This window comes from Symphodus melops (assembly GCF_947650265.1).
Source record: "Symphodus melops genome assembly, chromosome: 19".
In the NCBI taxonomy this organism is placed as follows: domain Eukaryota; kingdom Metazoa; phylum Chordata; class Actinopteri; order Labriformes; family Labridae; genus Symphodus; species Symphodus melops.
The window spans coordinates 12010828-12034901 of NC_136709.1; the positions used below are offsets into that span (position 1 = coordinate 12010828).

A 24074-nucleotide genomic window follows, 5' to 3' on the forward strand; every position below is an offset into this window, starting at 1 on the left:
AGAGTAGCTCTGTTCCCATCTCGTTCTCTGACATTGTGTCTGAGCATTTAAAAGGCCTCATACAAAAGCAGTTATAGAATAAAGAAGAATCAAAAGAGAGCTTTAGAGAGAAACATCCAGATTAATGTGACACATCTGAAAGCATCAAAGGACACATGGGAGTAGCTGACAGCAGCAGTGGGATCTGAGTGACTTATTGGTATATAACTGTCATGGACATTTCAATTTAACAGAAAGAGGTAGACTCTGTGTACCCAGACACTTAAAGTAATCTCTGTTAACATCCCTCTCAGAGAAATCCAACCCTGGTTCTCTCTTTTGGCCAACAGATGGCCCACTCAGAAGGAGCGTGGAGGGTCATGTGGGTCTCTATGGATTCAAAGCATCAATGCGTCCTCTTATTTGATTACATATTACCTGTTTTGCTTAAATGAAGTCCCCCAGGTAAACTGACAGAGATAGTTGTTGTCATGCATGCACAAAGTGAGAATAACTGCCTTAGATGTATGAGTTTGATAAAGTAAAAGTACTGTAGTTTCATTCACATCATGTACCTGTACTTTTTATTAACTTTAGCATTTTATACTAGCTTATACCGCTACTGCTCTACAGTTCAGCATCTTACGATGCTGCATTATTTAAAAGATGTTCATTACTCTGATGTTGTCATAGAGTTTTATTCTGAAGGCGTGTCCAGGTTTTTTTGTTTTGCATATCCAATGGGAAGTACTTATGTCTGACTGAAGCTAGGTATGCAGTAATTTACATGAAGCACACATTTACATGTTAAAAAAGTTAATATGTTAATGGTCATTATTGTTATTATTTATTATGGTCAATGTTGTTACATTGATTAAAAAACACTTAAGATATGTGCAACTTGTGCATTTTGCGTTCTCTTTAGTTTACACTTTTTTTCATCAGGTAATGGATTTTTCTCAATATTAACCCTGCTCTCTAATGAACACACACACCTACACACACACACACACACACACACACACACACACACACACACAGTTGTCATTTTCCATGTCACAAAAGTCATATTTCACCAGGGCCTTTCTCAAAATACAGAAGTACACATGGCTTTTATTTTTCCTGTTATTTTATTGTTTTTTTTATGTTTAATATTTTTGCAGTGTCTGGAGTAGTTCAGGATATGTGCCATCTACGTATTGTCCACTTGGGGGCACAAGAGTGGAGCTAAAGATAACGAGCACAGCAGAGGCGCGGTATGCTTTTCCTTTAATCAACAGTTCTTAATGAATTGATTCTAACATACTGTGATGAATCATTTTAAACCCAGCTGAGTGGCTTTTCATTAAGGACTTTTTAATAAAGCTCCTGCCTCCTAGTGTTAGGCATGCTGAGGGTGCACTATATACTGTAAGCGATGCTTTCACAATAAAACGAGTAATGAGGATTCAAGTTATTCACGTTACAGCCCCACAACTTTAATAGTACCGCAGCTGTGTTTATTCAAACTGTGGTTTTCTGCTCAGAACTGCAGAATGACAGTAAAGTATGGAAGCAGTGCAGAAATGAGAACTGACCAGAAGAACTCATAAAGACTGTAGGATGATGTATGGATGTGTCATAATCCTGGCCAGAGGGTTTGCGTTACCGTGTTTACCTGGACAGTGTTTGTCAGTAAAAGTCACTGGGTCAGATAATTGAGTAAAAAGAGACAGATGGTGGCAGCATTTACTGCTGATTACATGGAGGTCATAAAGTGCTGCTCAGTAGCTGGGGGTGTCAGGTCCAAACCCATTAAACTGCCAGAGCCTGAATCTTAGAGAGATGCAGCTGCACGGGCACAGAGTGGAGTTTATATTTTGTTTTTTTGTTTGTTTTTTTTACAGTGGGCCTGGACCATAGACTCCGGTACCAGAATGCAGGCACACAACATTTCTATTTGAGGTCTGTATCAGTACATATGATGCTTTTTTTCAACTTTTCCATCTCTTGATCAAGTATTGCAGGATCTCGATCTCGCCTTATTACAGATCTCAACATTAGCTCCTCCTTGCATCATAGGAGCTGGCAAAAATGTAGCAAGGGATGTAGCTGCTGTCACTCACACGAAATAAAAAAATCCATAGCAGAGGCCTCTAGGCTACAGCAAAATTGCGAAGAGTAGCTGTATGTGCACAATACAGGGAATATAAATAGTATATGCTGATGTAGGGCCATGCGCAATGAAATGACACAAGGACACAAGCTCTGCAACCCGGACAATGCCAAATGTGTTCTTCTAACAAATGCTTTGTGAAAAGATGTCAGATTTATGAGTTTATTACAAACATCCAAATTGTCAGACTCTGCAAAAACATGAACGACCACGATTTTCAGGATAAAACTGAACGCCACATTTTTTAATTTTATTTGTCTGATTTTTATTTACTCCTAGTACTCCTGTTCCTGATAGAACAGTATAAATATAGATTACACAAAATCACTAGCACTAATTGAATATCCAGAGGTTTACTGCACTGGTTGACCTGCTGTTTTTAGATTTATATCAGTGGATACTGTTCACTGTTTCCTCCTGCTCGGCATGCTGTTGCAGGTTCTGCTCTCCATCCATTCACATTAGTCTGCTGTATCTGCTTCCAGCTGAGCACGTCCTGCTGAGAGTGTTTACTGATCAGCCTGATGTATTTGTCCACCAACTCCGCAAGACAGACGATCAATATTCCAATAACAGGTAGATTTCCATTCTTGTACTGTAGAATAGTGAAGTTCAGTCAATGTCAGTGTCAGAATGCCAGCACATGGATTCTGAAACACTCAGAGAAAGGTCTGTCTTTTGAGCTACATTTGTGTCTTTATTTGAGAAGGTAGCAAAATATGCACCATGTCTATTTTAACATCATGAATGTTTCCAATGTTTTATATGCATGACTCTGTGTGACACCACCCAGTCCTGAAAGTAATCTTTGAGTCAGTATAGTCACTGAAAATCGAGAATAATCCTTGTACACACATACATGTCAGTATTCACCATACACTGTACGTACACTGTTTCAGCTGTTAATACTCCAACACGTTTAACATTTGTCGGCTTAAAAGTAAAACTGCACAGTGCAGACATTGTTGTGTGTGTCTGGAGATTGTTCCTTGTCATCATAGATGGATCAGTCATCTCAACTGGAAGGTAGGGGGTTCAATCCCCAGCTCCTGCAGCCGCATGTCCACTGGGTACTTGGGCAAGACACACTTGGGCAGAGTGTGAATGTGTGTCAATGTGATTAGTTCATTCTGATGGTCAGGATGTGACCTGCGGTGTAAAAATTTTCGTTTTCTTAAACATGCCCACCCTGCAATTATGAAAGATGTAACAATATAACAAACCTGAAATGTCCGATTCAAGTCTGCTTACCTAAGGTTTATACACTTAATGCATATTTTTAGTATTTTCATAACAGTAATGAAAGACAGCATAGAATGAGCTGAAAATAGCTGTTTGCAATAGATTCATTAACATAACCACCATGATGATTCTTCAAATGCATATTGCCATATTTGCCACATGTGATGAACATGTATTGAAATGGTTACGCTTTCACTTGGGTGGGATACATGTTGCGTGGTAGTTGTCAAATGTTGTTAACGTTGAGACAACAAGCCGCCTTCTCTCAGCTGTGTGTCTGTTCAGCTTGACTGGCCTGTAATGAGGAGACGAGAATCCCACTCTTTTTCATTTAGGACTGCAACACTGAGAGTCAGCCTGTGGCCCTCTCCAGCTCAATCACATCAGCAGCTCTGCCAGCTTTCCCACTGCATCCTTACTCAACAGTATTGACACCATGATAAAGTGAGCACAGTTACCTGTCTGTGTATCTGTGGAGGGGAAAAGCCCCTAAATCAGCAGACTCAAGTTCTACGTCTGCTCCTTCTACTCTTAGTCCTAAAAGAGGGCAGTTCTCTGAGTGAACAGTAACCTGCCAGTATGATTTTAATGCCTTTTGATCCTGGGTCCGCTTGCATTTACAACCATTTCAATCCCATCTTGCTTAGCTAGGTGCTTGAGAAACTTAGTGAGACTGACTCTGCCCATTTGCTTTGTGTTACTCCATTCATACCCTCCAGCTACCATGCTTGTCTTGCTGTCAAGAGCATTCGTGATCCTCTGGATCATCTTTGAATCAAATGCTGCGGTCCTGTCTCTTCTTCTTCTTCTTCTTCTTCTTTTCCCTCTCTTTTTCCGAGCGCAGATCGACCACACATTAAGGTTCATTAGCCGGGTGTAAAGGAAAGTGAGCAAACATCCAGAGGAGGTATTCCTTGTGAATAAATATTTGTTATCCTTGTTTGCACAGGGAGGAGTGCCTCCTCTCTTTCATACAATAAAGAGGCTCTTCACAGTGACATTGTGTTTGCCCCCGCTATCTGTTTCACTTCAGAAAATTTACAAAAGCTTGTTATTTCTTCGGTATTGTAAAAAAAAAAATGCTCCATCAGCATTTATTTAAATGTGTTTGTTGTGCATGACTTCAATCAATTATTCATTGAAATCATAAGTAGGGCAGTAAAACTGAAGTGAATGTGCTAGTGCAGACAGTAATGACAAAAAATACTGAATGAAATTCTCGTAGTCGATGACATCATACATGTGCACCCTCTATATGGGTTTAATCAATTAAGACCTAAAACATTACATTCTGTCATTTTAAGCATTCGAGAGGGACCCAGTGTGCTAAACACTCTCTGGCGGAGCTTCGCTACATGTGCAGAGCAGGGATTGGTTGACTGCTCTGCCACTCAAACAACAAGTACTCTCCTACTTCCTCTGTCCTCCTTTCCTGGTGCAGCCTAGGAGGAGGGAGGGGGGAATGAATCTTTTCTGTGTCAGCTGCCGGAGCTCCCTCAGCCTGCTCCTTACCACCTGTCCTTGACTTACTGTTTCCAGACGAGACTGTGAGGAAGCAGCTCCAGCTCGCTCCTCCCTCCGGCACTTTCATCTGCAGCGTTCATGTGAGCAGCAGCATTCTATCTTTACATCTTTTTTCCCTCTGTGTGTGGCTGCTTTCTTTTTTCTACCTGTGGTGCTTCAGCGGAGTGGCGAGGAGAGGAGTGTCCGTCCTCAGCCAGTGGAGCTCTGATGGGAGGCAGTACTGGCTTGGGCTGGCACTGGGGATGCTGAACGGGGGGAGGGAGGGCCTGTTTGAGCTGGGACAGCAGCTCCAGCAGCAGGGGGAGTACCAGGCCGCCCTCCACTGCTTCCTCAGCTGCCTGTTGGGACTAACCCATGTGCAGAGCTTCAACTCTCTGCCCAACTGTCTCCACCAGGTGAGCCAGATGCCAGAAACAGACACTGTCTCTTATAACGTGTTTCTCTCTTCTGTTCATTGTCTCACACACACAAACACACAGACACAAACACATCCACAAATCTGCTTTAATGTGTATTTACACAGCTTTATATACACATTTACACCACTTCTTCTTGAAGGATCATCAATTCAAGAACAGCACAAAGGACGAGTTCAACCTTGATACCAGCTACACCAATGTCAGCTCTAACAGCACACTCCATCATGTTTTCACTGTGTTGACACTATTGGACCATTTCAGCAGGACTTACAAATGGGCATGCTGCTAAATGAGACATTGGAAGCAACACTGCTAAACAGTAACAGTGTTAATAGACAGATCACAAAGCTAAAAATACTGGAGGATGTGATTTACATCCCTCCCATTGTGACTGGGCGATGGTTTGCTATTTTTGAGGTCACAGGTATTATGTTATGGCACTTTGTAGCCTGGCCAGAGACTTAGCAGATTACACTAGGGTAGTTTATAAGGCTCTGCTACAAAAGCAAGGCTTCAGTTTGATTCTGTTTAGTAGTTAGTAATGTCAAAACATAGCTCTTACTCCAGACTTTGGAACTCATGATATGATGCTGACCAGGCTAATGGTGCTGCGAGTCCGCAGAGCAGAAGTTTCTTGTTTTGACAGCACATGACATCATGCATACACACAGCCGGGAACCATGATGGGTATGAATTATTTAACAATTAACCATGTGCCTCGGTTGTTTTTCTTCACTTTACAGATCGCAGAGCTCTTCATCACTGAAAAGAATTGTATCCTTTGCTAAATCTGGGGAAAGTCACACTCAAATTGAGTGTAAACAAGCACACTAAGAAATAAGCTCGCGTTGTCTATTTCTGTGAGGTAAACATCTTCAAGATTGCTTTGAAGGCGATGCAAATTCCAGCACAATGAATGTAGACGCATTATAGAAAGCACCGTCAAAGGGGATGTCCTTTGGTGAGTTCAGAATAACATACTTGTCCCTGAACCCATCATGCATTGTGTGAAGCTCAGGCTGCGTGTCAGTCTCTTAAGAGGATTTGTAGGTTCTTATCTCGGCACAACAGAGTGGAAGAGCACTAATTAACCTGCATCTGCACCGACTAAACTGTTCATCGACACTTCGCCACTTCTAGAAAGTATATCACCATAGGACACGGAGATAATAGAGAGGTGTTGCATTTCAGGATATATTACCTCCATGCCTCCTCGTCTTTTCACTGAGACACTCCAACACTTGAGTTGCCAGCTCAGGTTCTCCACTTCAGCAACGCTCTGCTCCTATCTGGCAAACAAAAAAAGGTAGATGTGCTGATCTTCAGTTTGTCAATAGACACAGTCGGATCGTCTTCCACGACAGCCAATGTTGACTTCCAGAAAGAACCCAGTCAAAATATCCATCTCTGTTACAATGTAAACAAAGACATTATGTAAGAATAATGGCTGCGTAATAATTGCAACTTAAATATGATGACAGTATGATCACTAATAAAAACATAGCTATAGTTTACATTATTGCAATAAAATAAGTGATTTGATTTAAACGAGCCATGCTATCTCACTCGTCATGTGTACATTTTACCAACGTAGACAGAGGCCGGGGTATTTTGTCCATGCTTTCACCACATTGCGATGCGCTCAGATGAAGCTAATGTTAGCAATCAGCTGCCCTGAGATAATTTTGCTGTTGAGATTAAATTCGTTTTGTATTTTTTCTGGATTCGAGGAGGACATGTTGCAAACACAGGTATCATGTTAAAACAGTTGGAACATCAGGTAGCCATAAAAGCAATGAGTCATGGTTAATATGCACTCATTGATTTATTGCACTTCCATATCCTTATTGCACTATTAAACAGTGTTATTGCACAGCTTGTGTTTTTCTCGTACCATGCAGGCGCAGTAAAAGCTCAAACTATTTGCTTTGATTATAATATGAATTCATTTTTTCCCATGAAATCCCTGAGTTGCTTATTTGTCATTGTATTTAAGTAGTTCTCATTCATAGGTCTCAGCACTGCAAAGCTAAATATGTTATTGTGTGCCCTTTGAATTCCTCCAGGAAGAGAGGTGAAGGGTCATTGTGCTCAAACTGGGAGAGGATGTGGGAATCTCTGAGTTTCACAGTGTTTTTTTTTTTTTTTTTTACTACAGCAGAGTTTGAATGTTTCATCCAATGCTTTCTGGGAGTCTACCAAACACTCAATATCTGTAGGAAAAATGAACAAAGTGTGTTGATTTTGTGCTGCTGCCCTGGCTTCACTGCAGGAAATATACTGTATTTGATGCAGTTGATAGTGATAGTGATAGTGGCAGTGCCATGACCAATTAAAGCTTGATGTATTGTTATCAAAGCTGGCAGTATCTACAAGTGACCTCTGGTTCACAGCCAAAACCTCTTTTGGCTGCTGAGAGTTTACTGATTCGTTGTTCTTGGAAAGTGTGTGGACACAGACGTTTTGACTTTGAACTCAAATAAAGAAATGTCAGATAAAAATCTGGGCAGATCCCGTACTTACATTTTAAAGTCAATATGCTGTACAGAAAGAGTCAAAGGGCACTTTAAAGCAAATACCTAATCAATATAGTAGTGTCAGAATTAGTCAGTGATCACGTGACCCCTCATTATAGAAGAACTCTTCCTGAGGTTATTTTCGAAGCAGAGTTATGTGGCACGTGTGATCTGGTTTGCCTTTGATGGCGTGAGTGTTAATGCAAGTTCTTGTCGTGTTTTGGAGTGCAGTGCAATTAGCAGTTTGTCTGAGTCTGTGTGTGTGGCTACACATTCCCCGGAGTGTAGTGTGAGGTTCCTGTTGTGGCATTGTTGTTGTCCAGCCAGGCTAAAAATAACCAGGAGACGTAGTGTTGTGACCTTTGAGGATGGTTGTTCTCCTAATAATGCAGACTCTCCTTCCTCCTTCCACCCCCACCCAGTCAGGTTTACTACATTTCTAACCATCTTGACATGTATACCAAGATCGGTTCTCTACAAATTCTATGGTAGTTTGTGCAAGAACAAAGTAATGCAGAAATTAATTTTTAAATGTTCTGTTTTCCTGACATGTTATGTCCTCTTTTACAGTATTGTACAATAAATTATTCAGATGTACGCCCACCTATAGTTCCTCACCATCCTGAATGTTGGTATGATATGGTCATCTTCAGAGGGAAACATTGAATTCTTCATCTTTGTTTTTAATATCTCTCCTCTCTGTTTGATTATGATGCCATTTTTTTGGCCATTTCTTCGATGCCCTCCTGGTCATAAACATAAAGGAAGGCCAGCTGTCTTTAAGATCAAAGTTTTATAGTTTATCTGAAAGTGGAAGCTAAATGTCAATCTGTCCACTTATGTCAACTTTTTATTGGATACATTTCAGCAATTTTAGAACGTGTTGAGCTTTACAGTGTTTTACACGTGAGAAATCCGATTTAAGTAGGACAATCAGAGGCGGTGGGTCTGTTTATTTTAAGCCCTCTCCATCTCATTGGTGGTTAAATCCACCTGACAAGCATCAAAGGTGTCATTTAACAGGAGGACGGACTCTTAGCAGGCAGAATGTTTTTGACAAAGTGAAAAGGATCTATTTTTAGTTTGCTTTTTATAGACACTTTTCCAGAAAACAAAGCTACTGTTCAAACTCTTCAAAAGATCTATGTAAAACATTGAAAAACAAACCAGATATTAAAATCACATGATTAAAAAAATACAGTAAGGTTTAATATTCGACATCACAATACAACGAGTAGTAGCTGTGTGCAAATTGCTGATGGGGAAACACCTTTTTGAATCCAGCACTCTGCTTTGCAATATACTGGTTTTGTTTTTCTGACTGGGTCATGCCCAGTGAAGTGAATAATAATAAAATAAAAAAACAGACATGAGCTGAGCAGAGAGACTGTTTATAACTTCACCAACTGACTAATCCTGTTGACACCTGAGACTGATCCTTCACCCATATAAACAGATGGAAAGGCACTCCAGTTCATCCAGGCTGAGAAAATGTTCTACGAGGTGGCACTGATCGAGCTCACCGCTCTTCAGGGGAGCACAGGCAAGTACTTCTGATTCTAGATACTTTCAGTACTGATTTTAAAGTATGAAACCTTGGCTAAGATGTTGACTGAGGTTTTTCATAATTTCCCTGGAATTGTCTTGTTGTTATGCTAAAGTAACATTCGGTCTTAAGTCAAACCAGCACTTGTAAACTGTCACATTGGTCCACAGATAAGAGTATAATCTTGTGTATATGACCTAGTTTTCAAAAAAACATTTTTTTTTAAACTTTTATTTCTAGAATTGCAGAGAAGTGTTATTGGTCTTCCCATGTGTGCGTGTGCGTGTCTGTGTGCCGACACAATGAGAATGTGTGTTTGGTGGCTGAGTGCGTTATTGAGGGAATGCCTCATCTTTCATCAGCATGCAGGAGTCCATAACTCTAACAAAAACCTTGAGGAAAAAAGTTACAGTCAAAAGTAGGATCATTAGTAAATACACAGACCTTTGGTGGATGGGAGGAATGGGAAGGTTAATTGAATTTGTTGTTTAATCTGCAGGCTTGTAATAAAACACCAGATCCACTAAAGCTGTTCGGTGTTTGGCAGATGGTGTTTGTAGTAGGCAGCTCTCCAAATTGGTTTGAGTGTGACCTGCATTTAAATAATAACTGGCATACAGTGTGTAGATTAGCTCACAATATGCTTCTGTCACTGCCTTAAAACAATCTTTTTACTCATGAAGCCTGTATGGAATGAATCTTGAATGAAGTCGCATTTCATCTGTGTTCGATAAACCTGGTGGAGCTCTAAGCGAACGTTCACAGTGAGGTGGCCCATTCATCACCTGCTGCCGCTCCAGACGTCTGCCTCTTCCTCTCTGTCTGCTGCTGAGGCAGCAGCGCAGTGTGGCATGCTGGGTACAGTGCAGGAGATGGGGGACAGACCAAGTGGAAGACAAATGGCCACACTTGGCTCATTAGGAGCTTTGTGTAGCTACAGAATACTGAAGCCCCTGATTCAGCACTCAGGCTGATTGAATGCTGAACTTCTCCAGAGGCAAAGCTGGCACCAAAGTAGCAGCTTACTTCTCTCCCAAGCTTCTTTTTTCCAATGTTTCCTTCTCTGTGTTCTCCCACAGGCACAAACATGAATGTCATTATGTTTTTTTCTGTAATGGAAACACCTGTTGCAATGATTTATTTGCATTGCCTGCTGTATAGATTACAAGATAATCTAATTTCCACTCCACTCTTGTAAGTGTCATGTTTGTGTGTCTGTGTGTGAACAGTAAAGCACACACTGTATGTTTGTCAGCGTGTGTGCCTCACTGTTCCAGTGGGCGTGGTGAGTGTTGTTTGACTCTCTTATCCTCTCTCTCCTGCCCTTATCTCTGCCGTCGTGTCTCCAGTCCTCAGTTGGCTCCGCTCTTCTGATCGGGCTTAAAGTGCAGCAGGGCTGCTCAGGCTGATGGCCAAAAACCCATAAATTTGGGCTTTTTTTTTATCTCCCAAGAGAGCCAAGGACAGTGAGCAGAGGGGGAAAAATAGGAGTCAAGATTGATAGCCAACTGTGATTCAATGCCTTGTGTTTGTGTAACAGGGCCTCAGGAGGAGGCCACGCTGGGCTCCGCAGGATGGACTACCCCAGAGGAGCTTTCAGAGCAGGCCTCACAGGCACAACACCTCGAGCGGCTGGCCCAGCTGTGCATCATGAGCAAACAGTAGGTAAAACTGTGTGCTGTTTTGAAATCTGTGGTAGTGGGATTAATGGGGTGTAACATGTTCTATGAATTAAAGGGCTCAGAGCGCTCATCAGGACTAGATTTATAGTTTCATAAAATCACTTTTATGGATGTAATTCATCTGTTGCATAAACAGTTAAAATACTCAGTTTTTAAAAGTATAAAGTACATATGTATGTTGTTATTGACTCTTCAACACTTGAACTGAAGTGAAAATCTGATACAGTTGTTACAAAACCAAAAACAATTTTTTTTCTGTTTTTTGTTTTATTACAGATTTTAAATATATTTCATAGTCATGTGAAAAATTTGAATCTTCTTTCAAAAAGAAATACTGAATTTGAGTCATAAGAAATATGTCATATTCAAAATATCCTGTCCTGGTCAAATTCAATCGTAACTACCCATCTGGAGTTTACATGTTCTGATCTAAATAAACTCCAGCTCTGGGTGTGTTTTTAGCTAGCCTTGAATTTCTCTGTTAGATGTGGAGAAAAGAGATACGGCACTCTCCTTGAATGTCACAGGAGGAACACTTTAACTGGAGCTGCTGTCTCCTGTTGCAGGGGCACTTTGTTAGGCCACAGCAAGCACCCATTTTCTCTGCCTCTGTTGTCATTGTTGGGATTGGGCCATTTAACCTGATTGCCAGAGAGGGTGACAGGGGGGCAGGAGGTTTGCTTGGCTGAGGTGCTTCATTAATGCACAGAGACTACAGCTCATTTTAGATACGCTGTTACTGATTGTGCATGACTGGACTTCTGGCTGAAGCAGGAATAGGACTGCTTTGATCTGTTGTTGAATACTTCCAGCATTAACCTCATGTTCTTCCTTAATGACAGAAACTTGTAATACTTCCTGCTTCTTGAGTGATGTCATAGGAATTACTTTGGGTAGGTAAAGGGCTTTTCTGTCTTTGCCTATCAGATGTCCCCTTAAAGCAGAGCAAGCCGACACCTGTCCATTACTAATTGAAGTGTGGCTTTTGAACATCTGTCGCCCTAAATAGAGCTCGCTCTACATCTACAGACACACGTCAGGGTGCGAGGTGACAACTGCCCTTGCCTTGACTTTCCAGGGACAGATATGGAACAGCTGGCAGGTCCTCGATATAACCTCATCACATTCACCTAGCTTAGCACCACACAGAAAGAGCTACAGAAAAGGGCAGAAGTCAGTAAACCAACCTGCGAGCACCATGCCTGCTGTAACTCACCCCTGTGGAATAGAAAGGGGCAGTGAGTGCTGGCAGGAAAAAAAGGTTTCCACTTCCTACAGTGTCTAATCACAGCATGTGCATGTTTAAAATTCTCATGCTGCTGTGTTCCAAACACTGAAACGGATACGCTCTCCTGACAGTGAAGCATGGGTCCAAACATTCAATTGAGATCAAGCATTGTTGTTGTCGGCACAGGCATCTTTGGAAGAATGCATTGAGAGATTTTTTTCAGATAGTCATGCATTTTGAAGATACACTGCTTTTGTTTCCAACAGTGACAAAGTATTTAACTCCAGAGAGAAAAAGCAGAGCAGTGTTTAAATGTTTAAACATTCTTTTCTTTTCTTTTAGACCTCATCTTGCTTTGGAATACAGCGGGAAGGTATGTACATGTTATCATCCTCTGCTTCCACTCTAGATTTACGAACAAATTCAACATTTTATGGCACTCTGGAGTCAACTTCAAACCCCCTTCTGCCTGTTTATTAATCTTTCAGGCTACAAAAATCCACCAGAGGGCCTTTGGGAATGACCACCCCATTACAGCCAGGAGCCTGGAGCTTATGGCCACAGTCTATGCTGAGATCGGCAAGACTGAATATTCAGGTAAACACTCAGCTGGAATCCTGCAAAGATAACACAAAGCAGGAACTAATGTTATCCACATTAACATAGAGTTGAACAATATGTGGCGGACACCTCTGTCTTCATGGTTTTTGACTATTTTTACTCTATGATATCATTTTAAAAAATGTGGTAGCTTTCCTCTTTAAAGAGCAAACAGATTTGATTTAAAGAAGTTAACTCAGCTTTGTCACCCAATGAAGAATGATTCAATGAATAAAGGCTTCCCGTCTGAGAGTTGTTTAATACAGAGCTACAAAACAAAGTATCCTTGTGACAGTTTGAGGGCACACTTGTGTAGTACAGTTTGTACGCTTGGCTTGCATTATGAGGGAACAACACTCTGCCTGATTCTGAAGTCTGCATTTTTGCAAGGACTGCTGTGGTGTTCAAAGCGGTATGTAGAAAGCAGCTCTGCTGTTGAGTCAGCTCGCAGAGGCAGCGGTGCAGCACATAGAGACAGGACTGTACAGCGTATAAAGACAAAGATTTACAACATTCCCTGAGAATGTCTTCAGTGTTTTTGGTAGAATGGTCAGAGAGCGGTTGTACATTTGTTTCGTGGATCAGAAACACACGAGTCTCTGTGTGCACTTTGTGTAACCCTGTGTTTTGTATTGTACACAGAGAATCCTCGTTGACCCACAGGGAGACTCATCAGCAGAGGCATGTTTGAATGTTTACAGCTTGTGTCCCTTAGATACTGAACACTGTGAACTGGGTCAGTCCCCCTCTGTCAGCCATCAAACCCCTCACGTGTATTTGTAGGTACAAGTGAAGTTTCTGATCTGTAGTCTGTTGTGAAGCAGTATGTGTGAACATGTTAACACTGTGATCAACTACTAAGGGATTTCATTTAAATAATGTGGTTGTTTAATTTATTTAATCAAAGAAGAATTCACAGGTTTTGGATTGGTACATCGACCTAAACCAGATCGTCTCAGGAGAGAGTGTATTCATGGCCTCTCTTTATAACAGCAGAGACAGCAGATAAAAAGGAGAGTTGTTTTATTCCACTGACCTCAATCTGCTTTAAGGAGCATACTTACCCTAACATCCACAAAAACAAGTCTGCTAAAATAGAGACTAACCAAACCATTGTAAAAGAAAAAGATCTACCAGTTTCATAGAGCTCCATAAGTATGTCCATTAATCATGATTATCTTGCTGTTCATACAGAAAAGGGCACAGTATTGACATCTGCCTGCATGTCTGCCTCTCTTGGTCTCTCTCTTTCAATCAGTCATTCTCAAGAAAGGAATTCAAGTTCTAAATGGCCTATAAGAGTAATGGATGGATCTTTATCAATTGATTGAATCACTGGTTAGCCAGGTCAAAGATTAATCCATCAGCCATAGTTGATGAATAAAGCTTGTACAGTTTTCAAAGGAGTGATAGGATTATTTCAAACATTACAAATGAGGGAGGATCCAGTTATGAGCTCCTTTTCTTACCTCATGGAATATTATTTCCAAATATTTGTTGAGCTTTTTCTTTAGGTACTGGGCTCTCATTCATCAAGTGTGTATAAAGAAATGTTCTAGAATCAGTCTAATGAATAAAACGCAAAATGTGCTTTAGTACAAAAGAATCTGTATTTCTCAAACATGAGCACGTCAGTCGTATGCACATTAGTGGGTTATCAATGTCAGTGTAGATAAATCCCACATATTCTTAACCAACAGGCTTGGGCATGTTCAGTCACATTTGCATTCAGAAACGCCTCTAATAAACCAGATTTGGTGACGACACACCCTTTTAAAAACCACCTGAATATTTCTACCACCCCCGGACTAATAACAAAGAGAGCAAAGACATGGAGCTGAAATGGAAGTACAAAGAGGTTGATCACTTAAAATCCCACTTTCAGAATTATCAGCAGCCCAACTCTCTGTGGGATTAATAATCAAGCTGTGACACTCTCCCAACAGAACAAGCTGGACAAAACAGATCAGCACGCTCTGTTAAAACACACTTCCTGTTCAAACAAGGCAAAACTAAACATGGCACAACATTTCAAATGCGTGTCACAGCTGCTTTTTAGAGTTGTTGCTTACCAGTTAGGCAACATATTTGCGAAACCTGTAATGGTTTTTATTTATATTTTAAATGTTCTACGACTCGATTCTGTGATAGAGCATAGTTCTATTTACACACATTCCTAAGTTAAAGTATAAGATGATTAATATCACACTTTGTGACCAAATGTTATTACACACACTATGTACACACGTGTACCCTCTGTTGATGAATGAGGGCCCTGGAATTGCAACGTTTGTATTTGAAACATAATGAGACGTATCTGAGTATGATGTGAATAACAGTCCTTAGATTAGTGATCGTTACTTCCACCTATTAAGGTGTTCTTTACCCGGCACTGATAGAGTTAACAAAAAAGGTTGTCTCTTTACCTTTATTTGCATGCTTAACTTTGTATGTTAAACCTCACCTCACTGTCTTCAGAGCAGACTGCAGAGACCAGACTGTGAGGTAACACTCGATCACGACTCATGCCCGATCATGGTTCTCTCTTTAGACTCCCTAGGTCAGTGTGTGTCTGCACTATCCAAACGCTTCGTTGCTGCAGAGTCTATCAGAGACACCGTCAACAGTCTTCCTCATTCCCACCGGGAGAAACACACAGAGGTCCGCCATAGAAAGGACAGCCACCACCAACAGGAGGATACGCTGAAGCCCAAGGTAGAGTAGAAACACCTGCAGGCATCTTCAGCAGTGTAATATCATCAGTTTTGTTTGTAGAAGGTCTTTGCTTTCCAACTGTTTGTTTGAGCCTTAAATGGTAAAAATGTATCATTATACTTGTATTTTTAGCAGATCACTAATGGCAGAGTCCCCACCTCCATTCTGAAGAGGCCAAGTCAAAACTACGGTTCCGAAACTGAGCCCAACCATCGAAGGAAAGGCGAACGGAGAGTTCGATTCAGGGAGCCAGAGATCACAGTGCATGGTGAGAAAATAGTTGAGCATTATAGTCTGTTTGTAGGACTCGGGAGAACATGCTGCCCTCTGCTGCTTTTGCTCCTTGGCCAGACTGGTCCAGTGACTTTATATCACACATATCTTCGGGAGCTTGATTGCTTTTTGTGCACAGAAGCAAAGAAATACTTGCATTCAGAAGAAATGTGAGTTATTTGGCTATGTTTAATATATCTCACAAAATGCATGACATCCTACTTAAGTTACACCAGTGTATTCCTTGCACTTGGCAGTAAAGAGAAACAACAAAATGCATTAAAACGTCCTGAGATTACATCGTAAACCGTGGTCCTCCGGTTCTATATTATTAAAAAGAAAAATATTGCCAAGAGACTTCTGAACAGAGCAAGTGATTTACTCTTGGTAATTAATTATGCATGCAAATGAGGCTCCGTGGAGTCTGTTCCAGAGAGATAGTGGGGTCCATGAGGGCACAGCAGCTGGTTTGTAGCTGCTGTATATCACAGAGGCTGACTGACTGTCCTCTCTGTTGGCTTCACAGACATTCCTTACTGTGACTGTTTAGTTGGTAAGTCTGTCTGAAAAAAACAACAACACAGTTTTAATTTGCACGAAAATGTAATAGCCACTCTAAACCACTTTGTTAGATGTTACTATCTGTGGCAAAAGCCTATAAACAGGAATTAAGGTATATAATCACAGAAAAATGAAAATTCACCAACATCCAAAAGGCGATTTTAAAGTTACAGTTGCTTATAAATGTTGAAAATCTGACAAATGGATTTATTTTCTTCTTGACTGATCACCAACAGAAAAGACAATTTAATGCTAGTGAGAATCTAGAGGGACATTGGGCACTATTTCAAAGCAAAAGATCACATTTGTCTCACGAGGTACTAACAGCCAAGTCATAACAGCGAACATCATCATATACACAATTCCATGCCAGTATTAGCTAGCTCATGTGATTTTAGCTTGTGATTTACCTTTTCTCATGTCGTCAAGTTAACCATTTCAATAGAAAGTGTTAGAAGAGGTTGAATGCTAACGAGTGATGTCTCATGGTAGCTAAGTTATCAAATGTCTTTTGTGGAGCGTAACTTGTAACTCATTTTGTACATCAGCTAAATTTAGCAAGTTCATATTGAACATTCAGCTAAGCTCGCAACATCAATGTTATCAAGGAATTAACACATTACACTATCAAACAGACTAATGTTAGCTATGAAGTGGTTGAATGCTAATGTTAGCTGTTGTCTGATAGAAGCTAATATTTGTTAAACATGTAGGCTAATAAAACCAAACGCCTCTTTAGATTTCAAATGTTAGCTTTGAAGTGGTTTGAATGCTAATTTTAGCTTTTTTTTCTGACTGTATTAATTAACCCATTGCATGTTTACCCTTGAGGATTTTACTAAAATAGTCTTTCCAGTTGGTGGTCAAAAGAGGGAGTGAAATGCTAAAGTTTTGTAATTCTTTTCATTTAGACTATTTAAAAAGCCTGGAGCACAGCAGAAACACTTATTAACAAAATTACATTTTCCCAACCTATGTTTGTATGTTGTCAGAAAATGGCCATTTTTAATCATCTTTTTGTCACTGTCACATGTAATTAAAAAACACATGATGCTGTGGATATGTAATCCTCCTTGAAAGAAACCCTCTTGAGTTCTTGGTTTGTTGGGTAAAAATGAAAAACAGATGCTTGTGTGCAAATGACAATTCAAATTCTCATTTACAAACCAAAAGTGTTTAAAAACCGGTTATTTGTTTGCAGCCTATGACACATCGCCCTCTCGCCCCCACCTCGCTCTCCTCACCTGCCTCTTCCTGCTGATGTCATTCCTGGGCGTGGCCATGTACTGCACAGGTCGACGGCGCCCTCAGCGTGTGTGCGAGGAGATGGAGGCTACTTTGGCCGTCTACCTGCTGCACATGAAACAGCTGCTGTGGGGCTGCTGGATATGGCTTACCATGCAGTGACTGAGACTGATCACAGGGGGAGACATAGAGCCTCCTGTGTTCTTTTTTTTTTTTTTTTAACCCTCTTTTTTCATATCTTTCAAAGAGCCCAGGCCTGCAAACACCTCAGCCATTTGTCTCGGCTCTGTACTCTGTCATAGGTGTTAAACTACTTTGACAGATGAAAAAAGGGAGATATATGTAATCCTGGAAATATGTAGCTTCCATGTTTGTATGTATATAATGTATGTACTAAGGTGGTGGAAATGCCACTTTCTATTTAAGTTGTAATGAATTTGCACATGTTGATGCTCACATATATTGTCACTTGAGCACCACAAAGCATTTAATTTTTCAGTTCATGTCACAAACTGTTGACTGTGAATGAATGTTTCTATGGAATGCAAATATTTATTTTGTTACAGTTCAAGATTTATGTATATCAGAGATTACACAGAACTGAATGTGTACTGCTCAATATATTAAGGACTATCACAATATTCAGCCTTGAAATTGCACATACATGAATGTAGAGATGTTTGGAACCAGTTTGATCGGCAGAGTGCACATTCAAGCAGGGGAGGGTTGGACTCAGAAATGTGCTAACTGTTTGATGATCCTTGAGGAAGAAAACACAGGGCTGCTTCACTTCACAGCAACACCAGGCTGATTGACTCACAGATATAAAAAACAAACGCCTCTTTCTTTATAGACTGTCTTCAGCTGATTACTGGTAGGAGGAAACCTACAGCACAATGTAATTAATTCTCTCTTTATATTTAGAGAATATACTCAAACTGAATGAATGCTTATACTTTTGACAGTGTTTCTCTTTTTACCTGCTCGAGTCCCACGTAATAACCTTTGTCCTAAATGTTATTTATTCTTATATACTGTGTATCTGCATCTAAGCCAATACCCAACTTAAGATTCATTTTTTGAACTTTTTTTTACCGGTTCTATTTCTATTTTAGGAGAATAATATTCAGGTTTTATTGTGATGTCAAATGCTCATTAAGCTTTCTTTTGTAGTCATTCATTACTGCTTATATGAGGCCAAACAGAAATCCAAAATGGTATATTAACGTACAAGTCCCTTTATCAAGTGAAGCAAATACATTGAAAACAGCAAACTACCACTCAAATGGATTCCAGGATTCGAAGGGCACAGTGATGCACATCTCATAGATGTCTCATTTTGAGCAATAACACACATCGCATAGTTTCCAGTAAAACATTGTTCTTTATGTAACAGGTTTCAGGGAACTCAATGGTTTTTTCACATTTAAATGTCAAAGCAATATGAGGCTGACAACGCCTGTTTCAAAGAAAGAAAAACAGTCAACCTGTACTGTCAAACTAAATTGTCATTAGCAATAAAATAATACCCAGTGTATATGCACATTTAGCTTAGAAGCTGCATCTCACGGCTGCATCTCACGTTTATGGTCACTTTGAAAGAAGTGCCTTTATGAAGGGTTTTCTTAGTTCTTACCGTTTTATGATTTCAGTTGTTTTAAATAAAACTGTCGTTGCCTATCAAAGTCAAGCACATAGCTTGCATTCTTCCTGTTATCTTGGACAGTGAGTGAGTGCGTGTTGTGCGTGTGTAACAGGGAGAGAGATGCATGCAGGTACATTTGTGCATCTATTCACAGTAACACAGTATATTGGTTTGTAGCCTATAAAGTGTGCAGTAGAAGCCTGAGTAGCTATATGGCACAAATAGGAATTTGTCTTCAAGCTCACAAAGATTGCTAAAAGCATTTTTGGACCGGCTGCCTCATACATAAATGCTCTCAACTACAATTTGTTTTTATAATAAAATATCTTTTGTAAGTGCTGATAAAAGTGAATACACTGCAAAGGAGTTTTTGCTTTGCTGCAGCATGCAAGGAATTATGACTTCATCAAGATGCAGAGTACATCCTACAAGAGAGGAGCCTATGCATTTACTGGTGTAGAAAACAAAAAGGACAACCTTTTACATCTAAAAACCACCACCTTATAAATTTGCCATGCATTAGGTCCATGCAGAAGTATCACAAAGACAACATGATCCATCGACCAATCAGTCCGAGCCATAAATACTGCGTAATTCAAATGAGATTCAAGTGTCAAGAAAAACTTCCATTAAATGGGTTTGATACTTTCAGAGATGAACTATGCCTTGAAGAGGGATAAATAATCTCAATAAAGCAGGTTTCTTCAAGGATTAACATCAATTAGGATCTTTTTTGAGGGGAAATCAATTACCTTTAGCGAACAAAGCTAAACCCTCTGTTTGATCACTGCATGATCAATGGAAGCAAAAGCCAATTCTGATTGTCTACAGAGGCAAACACTGGTGTTTCTCACGGCAGGCAGAGGACTGGACGGTTGAGTGTGAGTGATTGTGTGTATGTTTGTGCGTTTTTCTAAATCAGACCAGTCTTGAGGTCAGAGTTGCGACGTGAGGAGCGACCTAGCAGCAGCTCCTTCTCATGGATCAGGCTGTCCAGCAGGTCCTCCTGTCTGTAGTTATGGTAGACCTTCAAGAAGGCCATGACTGCAATTCCTAGCCAGGTGAGCCAGGCCGCCCACAGGCCAAACTGCAAGATAAAAGGGTCATTAATATGAATACAGCAGACATTTGAGATTCTGTTAAACAGTCTGGATATTAGTTAAAAATGTATCACCTGTGCTATAGCGAACTGGTCATAGAAAGCTGAGTTGTTCAGTCCCAATTCGAGATCAGTGTCCTGCAGGTCCTCACAGCTAACCAGAGATAAAATGGTAATTAGGGGAACCACTAAGCTATTTTATGTCAGAAAAAAAAATGAATTTCTGTGCTGCTTTCTCACCTGCTTGGCATGCTCCCACCCTCAGTGATGGAGTCGCACCACATGTTGAACCCTACACTGACGATTGTGCTGGACAGGAAGACGATGAACACCACCAAGGAGCTGATCAGCAGGTTGAGGAAAGCGTTGAATATGGAGCTGCAGGGAAAACAGACACCAAATAAGTAACAACCTGAAATGTTGCTTCTTCTTTTTTCAACATAGTTTATTGTCTTGGCTCAAAAAATGAAACAGGTTAGACACAGTATATGTGAGCCAGTACAGTTGGATGTGTATTTCCTCCATTTTATCATGGAGGACGTTATGTTGAATCGCTGTTTTTCTCATTATTATCATTTAACTTCAAAGGCAATAGCCTTTAACCTAACATGTCCACTTTATGTTCCTGCCTGAACAGAGAGCGTTTAAGGGCGTGTGGGATGCAACGATAAATCACATACACAGTGCAGTAAAGCCTGGGTGGTTTAGACAACCATACTGGGCTTATTAAGGTGTTAGTATTAAATTGTGCAGACGTAAAGGGTCACTTACTCGTCGTGTCCTTTGCACAGGAAGAAGAGCAGCCTCCACGCCTGCACTGCGGACAAGATGAGGGACGCTATCCCGACAAAAGTGATGAAGCTGCAGGAGGACTCGGGTCCCCACTCCTCTACGACGAAGCGCTGTTTCGACACGGTGATGTTCTCATTTTGCCACATGCCCCGCGTGAACAGTAGACATTTCCCCCCGAAATCTTCCGTGTTTTCAGACAGAGGCACCACGGCGATGAAACCAAATACGAAGGCTAAAAAATAAAGGATGCACTGGGCGAAAATTAAATTATCGAGGGCCATTTTTCTGTATCCCTCTCTTGCTCGCTGCCTGCTGGAGAAACTGCGCCTGCGCAGTAAGGGCACTTCTAAGCGGAGGCGCAGCATCCGACGACACGCTCTGCTGCAAATTAATGAGCAGGCTGAGGCCTTCAGGTCTCTCCATCCACACTGGAGGTTCTCCTCTTCACTGGTGTTACCATTTCCAACAGTGTAAGTATTTAAGCGTTAATTATGACGTTACCCCCTAACGTACAGCTTTGCCTTTTTTAATTCAGCGTCATACTGACAGCACATCTCTATGGTGTTTCAACTAAAAAACCCTTCCTTTTGCCGCACAAAGCATCACATTTTTTGCAAAATAAAAATCCATCCGTACATTTTTTTTTGGTTTAATTGTTAATCTACAAAACATTAATGCTAAAAGGAAATTCTTGTGCCAGGTTTCTCCGACATGACAGTAGCCTACCAAAAAGACTAATCAAGAACATATATTAGAAGGGAAATACATAAAACATAAAGTGCATTGTAAGGTATGAAGAAAATTAGAAGTCTGATAAGTAGCTGAGTAAGATGAGCATATGGCATCATATTGCCAGACCATTAAGCGTCAGGTGGGGACCCACACCAATAACATTACATGGAAATGAAGACAAGTGATACATGATGGTAAAAGTGATGTGAGGGAACATTGAAAACTTTAATGAACATGATGAAGCTCAATATGGAGAAGTAATAATGCACATAATCAAGCATTGAAAACATAGTATATCCTTATTGTAATTCCCATAAACACTGCACATGATAATGAACAGTATATAGTCCAGTATTAGTAACCAGTCAGCGCAGTGACCAGTCAGAGTGAGCCAGGATAAAACTGGCTCACTCTGACTGGTCACTGCACACTACACTTGTCTTTTGTTTTTATTAATGTTAATCTTAAGGTTTGCTTTTAATATTCTGTGTTATTTTTTGCTTTTATCCCATGTAAGGTGACCTTGGGTGGCTTGAAACTTGAAAGGCACCTTTCAAACAAATAAAATTATAATATTATTTTTCAAATTCTGCTGTTTTCTATGAAAAAATACACAAATTACTGCCTTGTCTTTTTAATGATTCAACTCTCCACCTAAAAAACTATTTATAGATGTTTTGTACTTATTTAAAAAAATCTGTTTGTGAAATAAGTTAACTCTTTTTTTAAGTTTCCACTTATAAAATACCTTTACTATCTTTACTAACTTTGACCCTGATACAATGGTCTGCGGTGCCGGGGGTTTCAGAGTTATTTGGCTCCATTTAAACTACTGAAAGAATAATGTTTTCTTTGGACCAGGATTCTCTACATACAGCTCTTTGAATACATTCATTCAGTGATTTTAAAGCTATCACGTCTTTGTACACACATCCACATTTTGTACACGCATGAAGCCATGCATTCACAAATGAGACTAATGGTTTGTTTATACATGGTGACAGTCCTTAAGGAAGGGCAGGTAGCTGTCACAGCCATCTGACATGCTTGGCTGAGCCCATCTGGTGAGCCAGCCAAGGTGTCTTTCAGACTTCCTCAGCCCCCACCGAACCCTAAAGCCACCCACAGTGCCCTCCAGTGGGGGAGGCACCCACACAGTCAGACACCTCTGCCTTAGAAAAGTGAAATCACTACACTTGATTTACGGCCCACAGATGCATAATTCTGCAAAGGGTATGTATGAGAAAAATAATTTAATTGAGAATAAAAATATAACAGATGGCAAAGTTAGAAACTGAGCCAATTTTTTAAAGGATATCATTTTCGTGTCATAGAATATTAATTTTACAGCCACTTCCTGGGAAACACCTCATACAACACAAAGACAAGTATTCATAAGAGTGCTCTCCAGACATTAGACGGCTATTTGTATCCACCGTATAAATGGCAGCTTTTTGCATCCTCTGCCCTGCACATGATTTATGTGTCATTTTGCTGCACCACAGCACTCTGGCTTCCATTATGTTATCTGCTCCCAGATTAGGTTGAGTTATTGTAGGTTGCTTTTGTGCGTTCTTGGTGTGGAAGTATATATTTTTTGAATGTCAGAGCTGGTTTGCTTTTCTTGCGTCATTAGATATTGTCACTTATGCTTAATGCTACTTGGGCATGGGTCTCTGGCAGATATTTATTCTTTGGTAAGTTGTGGAAATTAAAGTTTCTGTCATCAATCATAATGAAGTTTAGATAAGTTTGTTGTTATGTCAGGCTACATTGGTTTCTGATCAAACTAAACAAAGCACAGAGCAGAAAAAAAGAGGATCAATCTGTTGTCTCTGGCTGGACCCGAGCTGTTATCAGAGGTGCTTCCTCACCTGCGAGGTCATAAAGAAAGACCTTACAGATTTGCAGACCCCCCCCCCCCCTTTTTACCATTTACAGGATTCACCTCCACACACCCAACTCCAAACCACACTTAAATAATACAGCATGTGTGGGCTCCTGAACTGGGCACCCAGGGGAGACCCAGAGCAGAAGTGTGTCAGGCAGAAATATGTGTTAAGTTATTCACCCCCCAGAACAAGACACCGAGGAAGTAAGGGAGAGAACGAGAGAGGGAAG

At 40.5% G+C, this 24074-nt stretch overlaps 2 protein-coding genes across 9 annotated transcripts in view; one reads left to right on the forward strand and one right to left on the reverse strand.

Annotated features, from left to right (window-relative positions):
* cUnh14orf180 (chromosome Un C14orf180 homolog) overlaps positions 1-19375 on the forward strand; it is a 157717-nt gene extending 138342 nt beyond the window's left edge. For 5 of the 8 annotated variants that reach the window (XM_079369531.1, XM_079369533.1, XM_079369534.1 and 2 more), the window contains 9 exons: positions 4916-5295; positions 6063-6093; positions 9292-9378; positions 10922-11042; positions 12634-12664; positions 12780-12888; positions 15443-15606; positions 15739-15874; positions 17642-19375. In XM_079369531.1, coding sequence (XP_079225657.1) covers positions 4916-5295; positions 6063-6093; positions 9292-9378; positions 10922-11042; positions 12634-12664; positions 12780-12888; positions 15443-15606; positions 15739-15874; positions 17642-17847 — 1265 coding nt within the window. In that variant the 3' untranslated portion in view covers positions 17848-19375. Of the gene's footprint in view, positions 362-1142; positions 1236-4915; positions 5296-6062; positions 6094-9291; positions 9379-10921; positions 11043-12633; positions 12665-12779; positions 12889-15442; positions 15607-15738; positions 15875-17641 lie in introns of all 8 variants that reach the window. The other 3 variants (XM_079369537.1, XM_079369530.1, XM_079369532.1) reach the window with 3 other exon arrangements.
* tmem179ab (transmembrane protein 179a-B) lies at positions 19050-21577 on the reverse strand. The gene is made up of 4 exons (XM_079369539.1): positions 21201-21577; positions 20670-20807; positions 20505-20583; positions 19050-20417 (listed from the first exon to the last, which is right to left on the reverse strand). Exons 1-4 carry the CDS (start codon positions 21500-21502, stop codon positions 20244-20246), a joined length of 693 nt encoding a protein of 230 aa, XP_079225665.1. The 5' UTR covers positions 21503-21577; the 3' UTR covers positions 19050-20243.
* Between the last annotated feature and the right edge of the window lie 2497 nt (positions 21578-24074).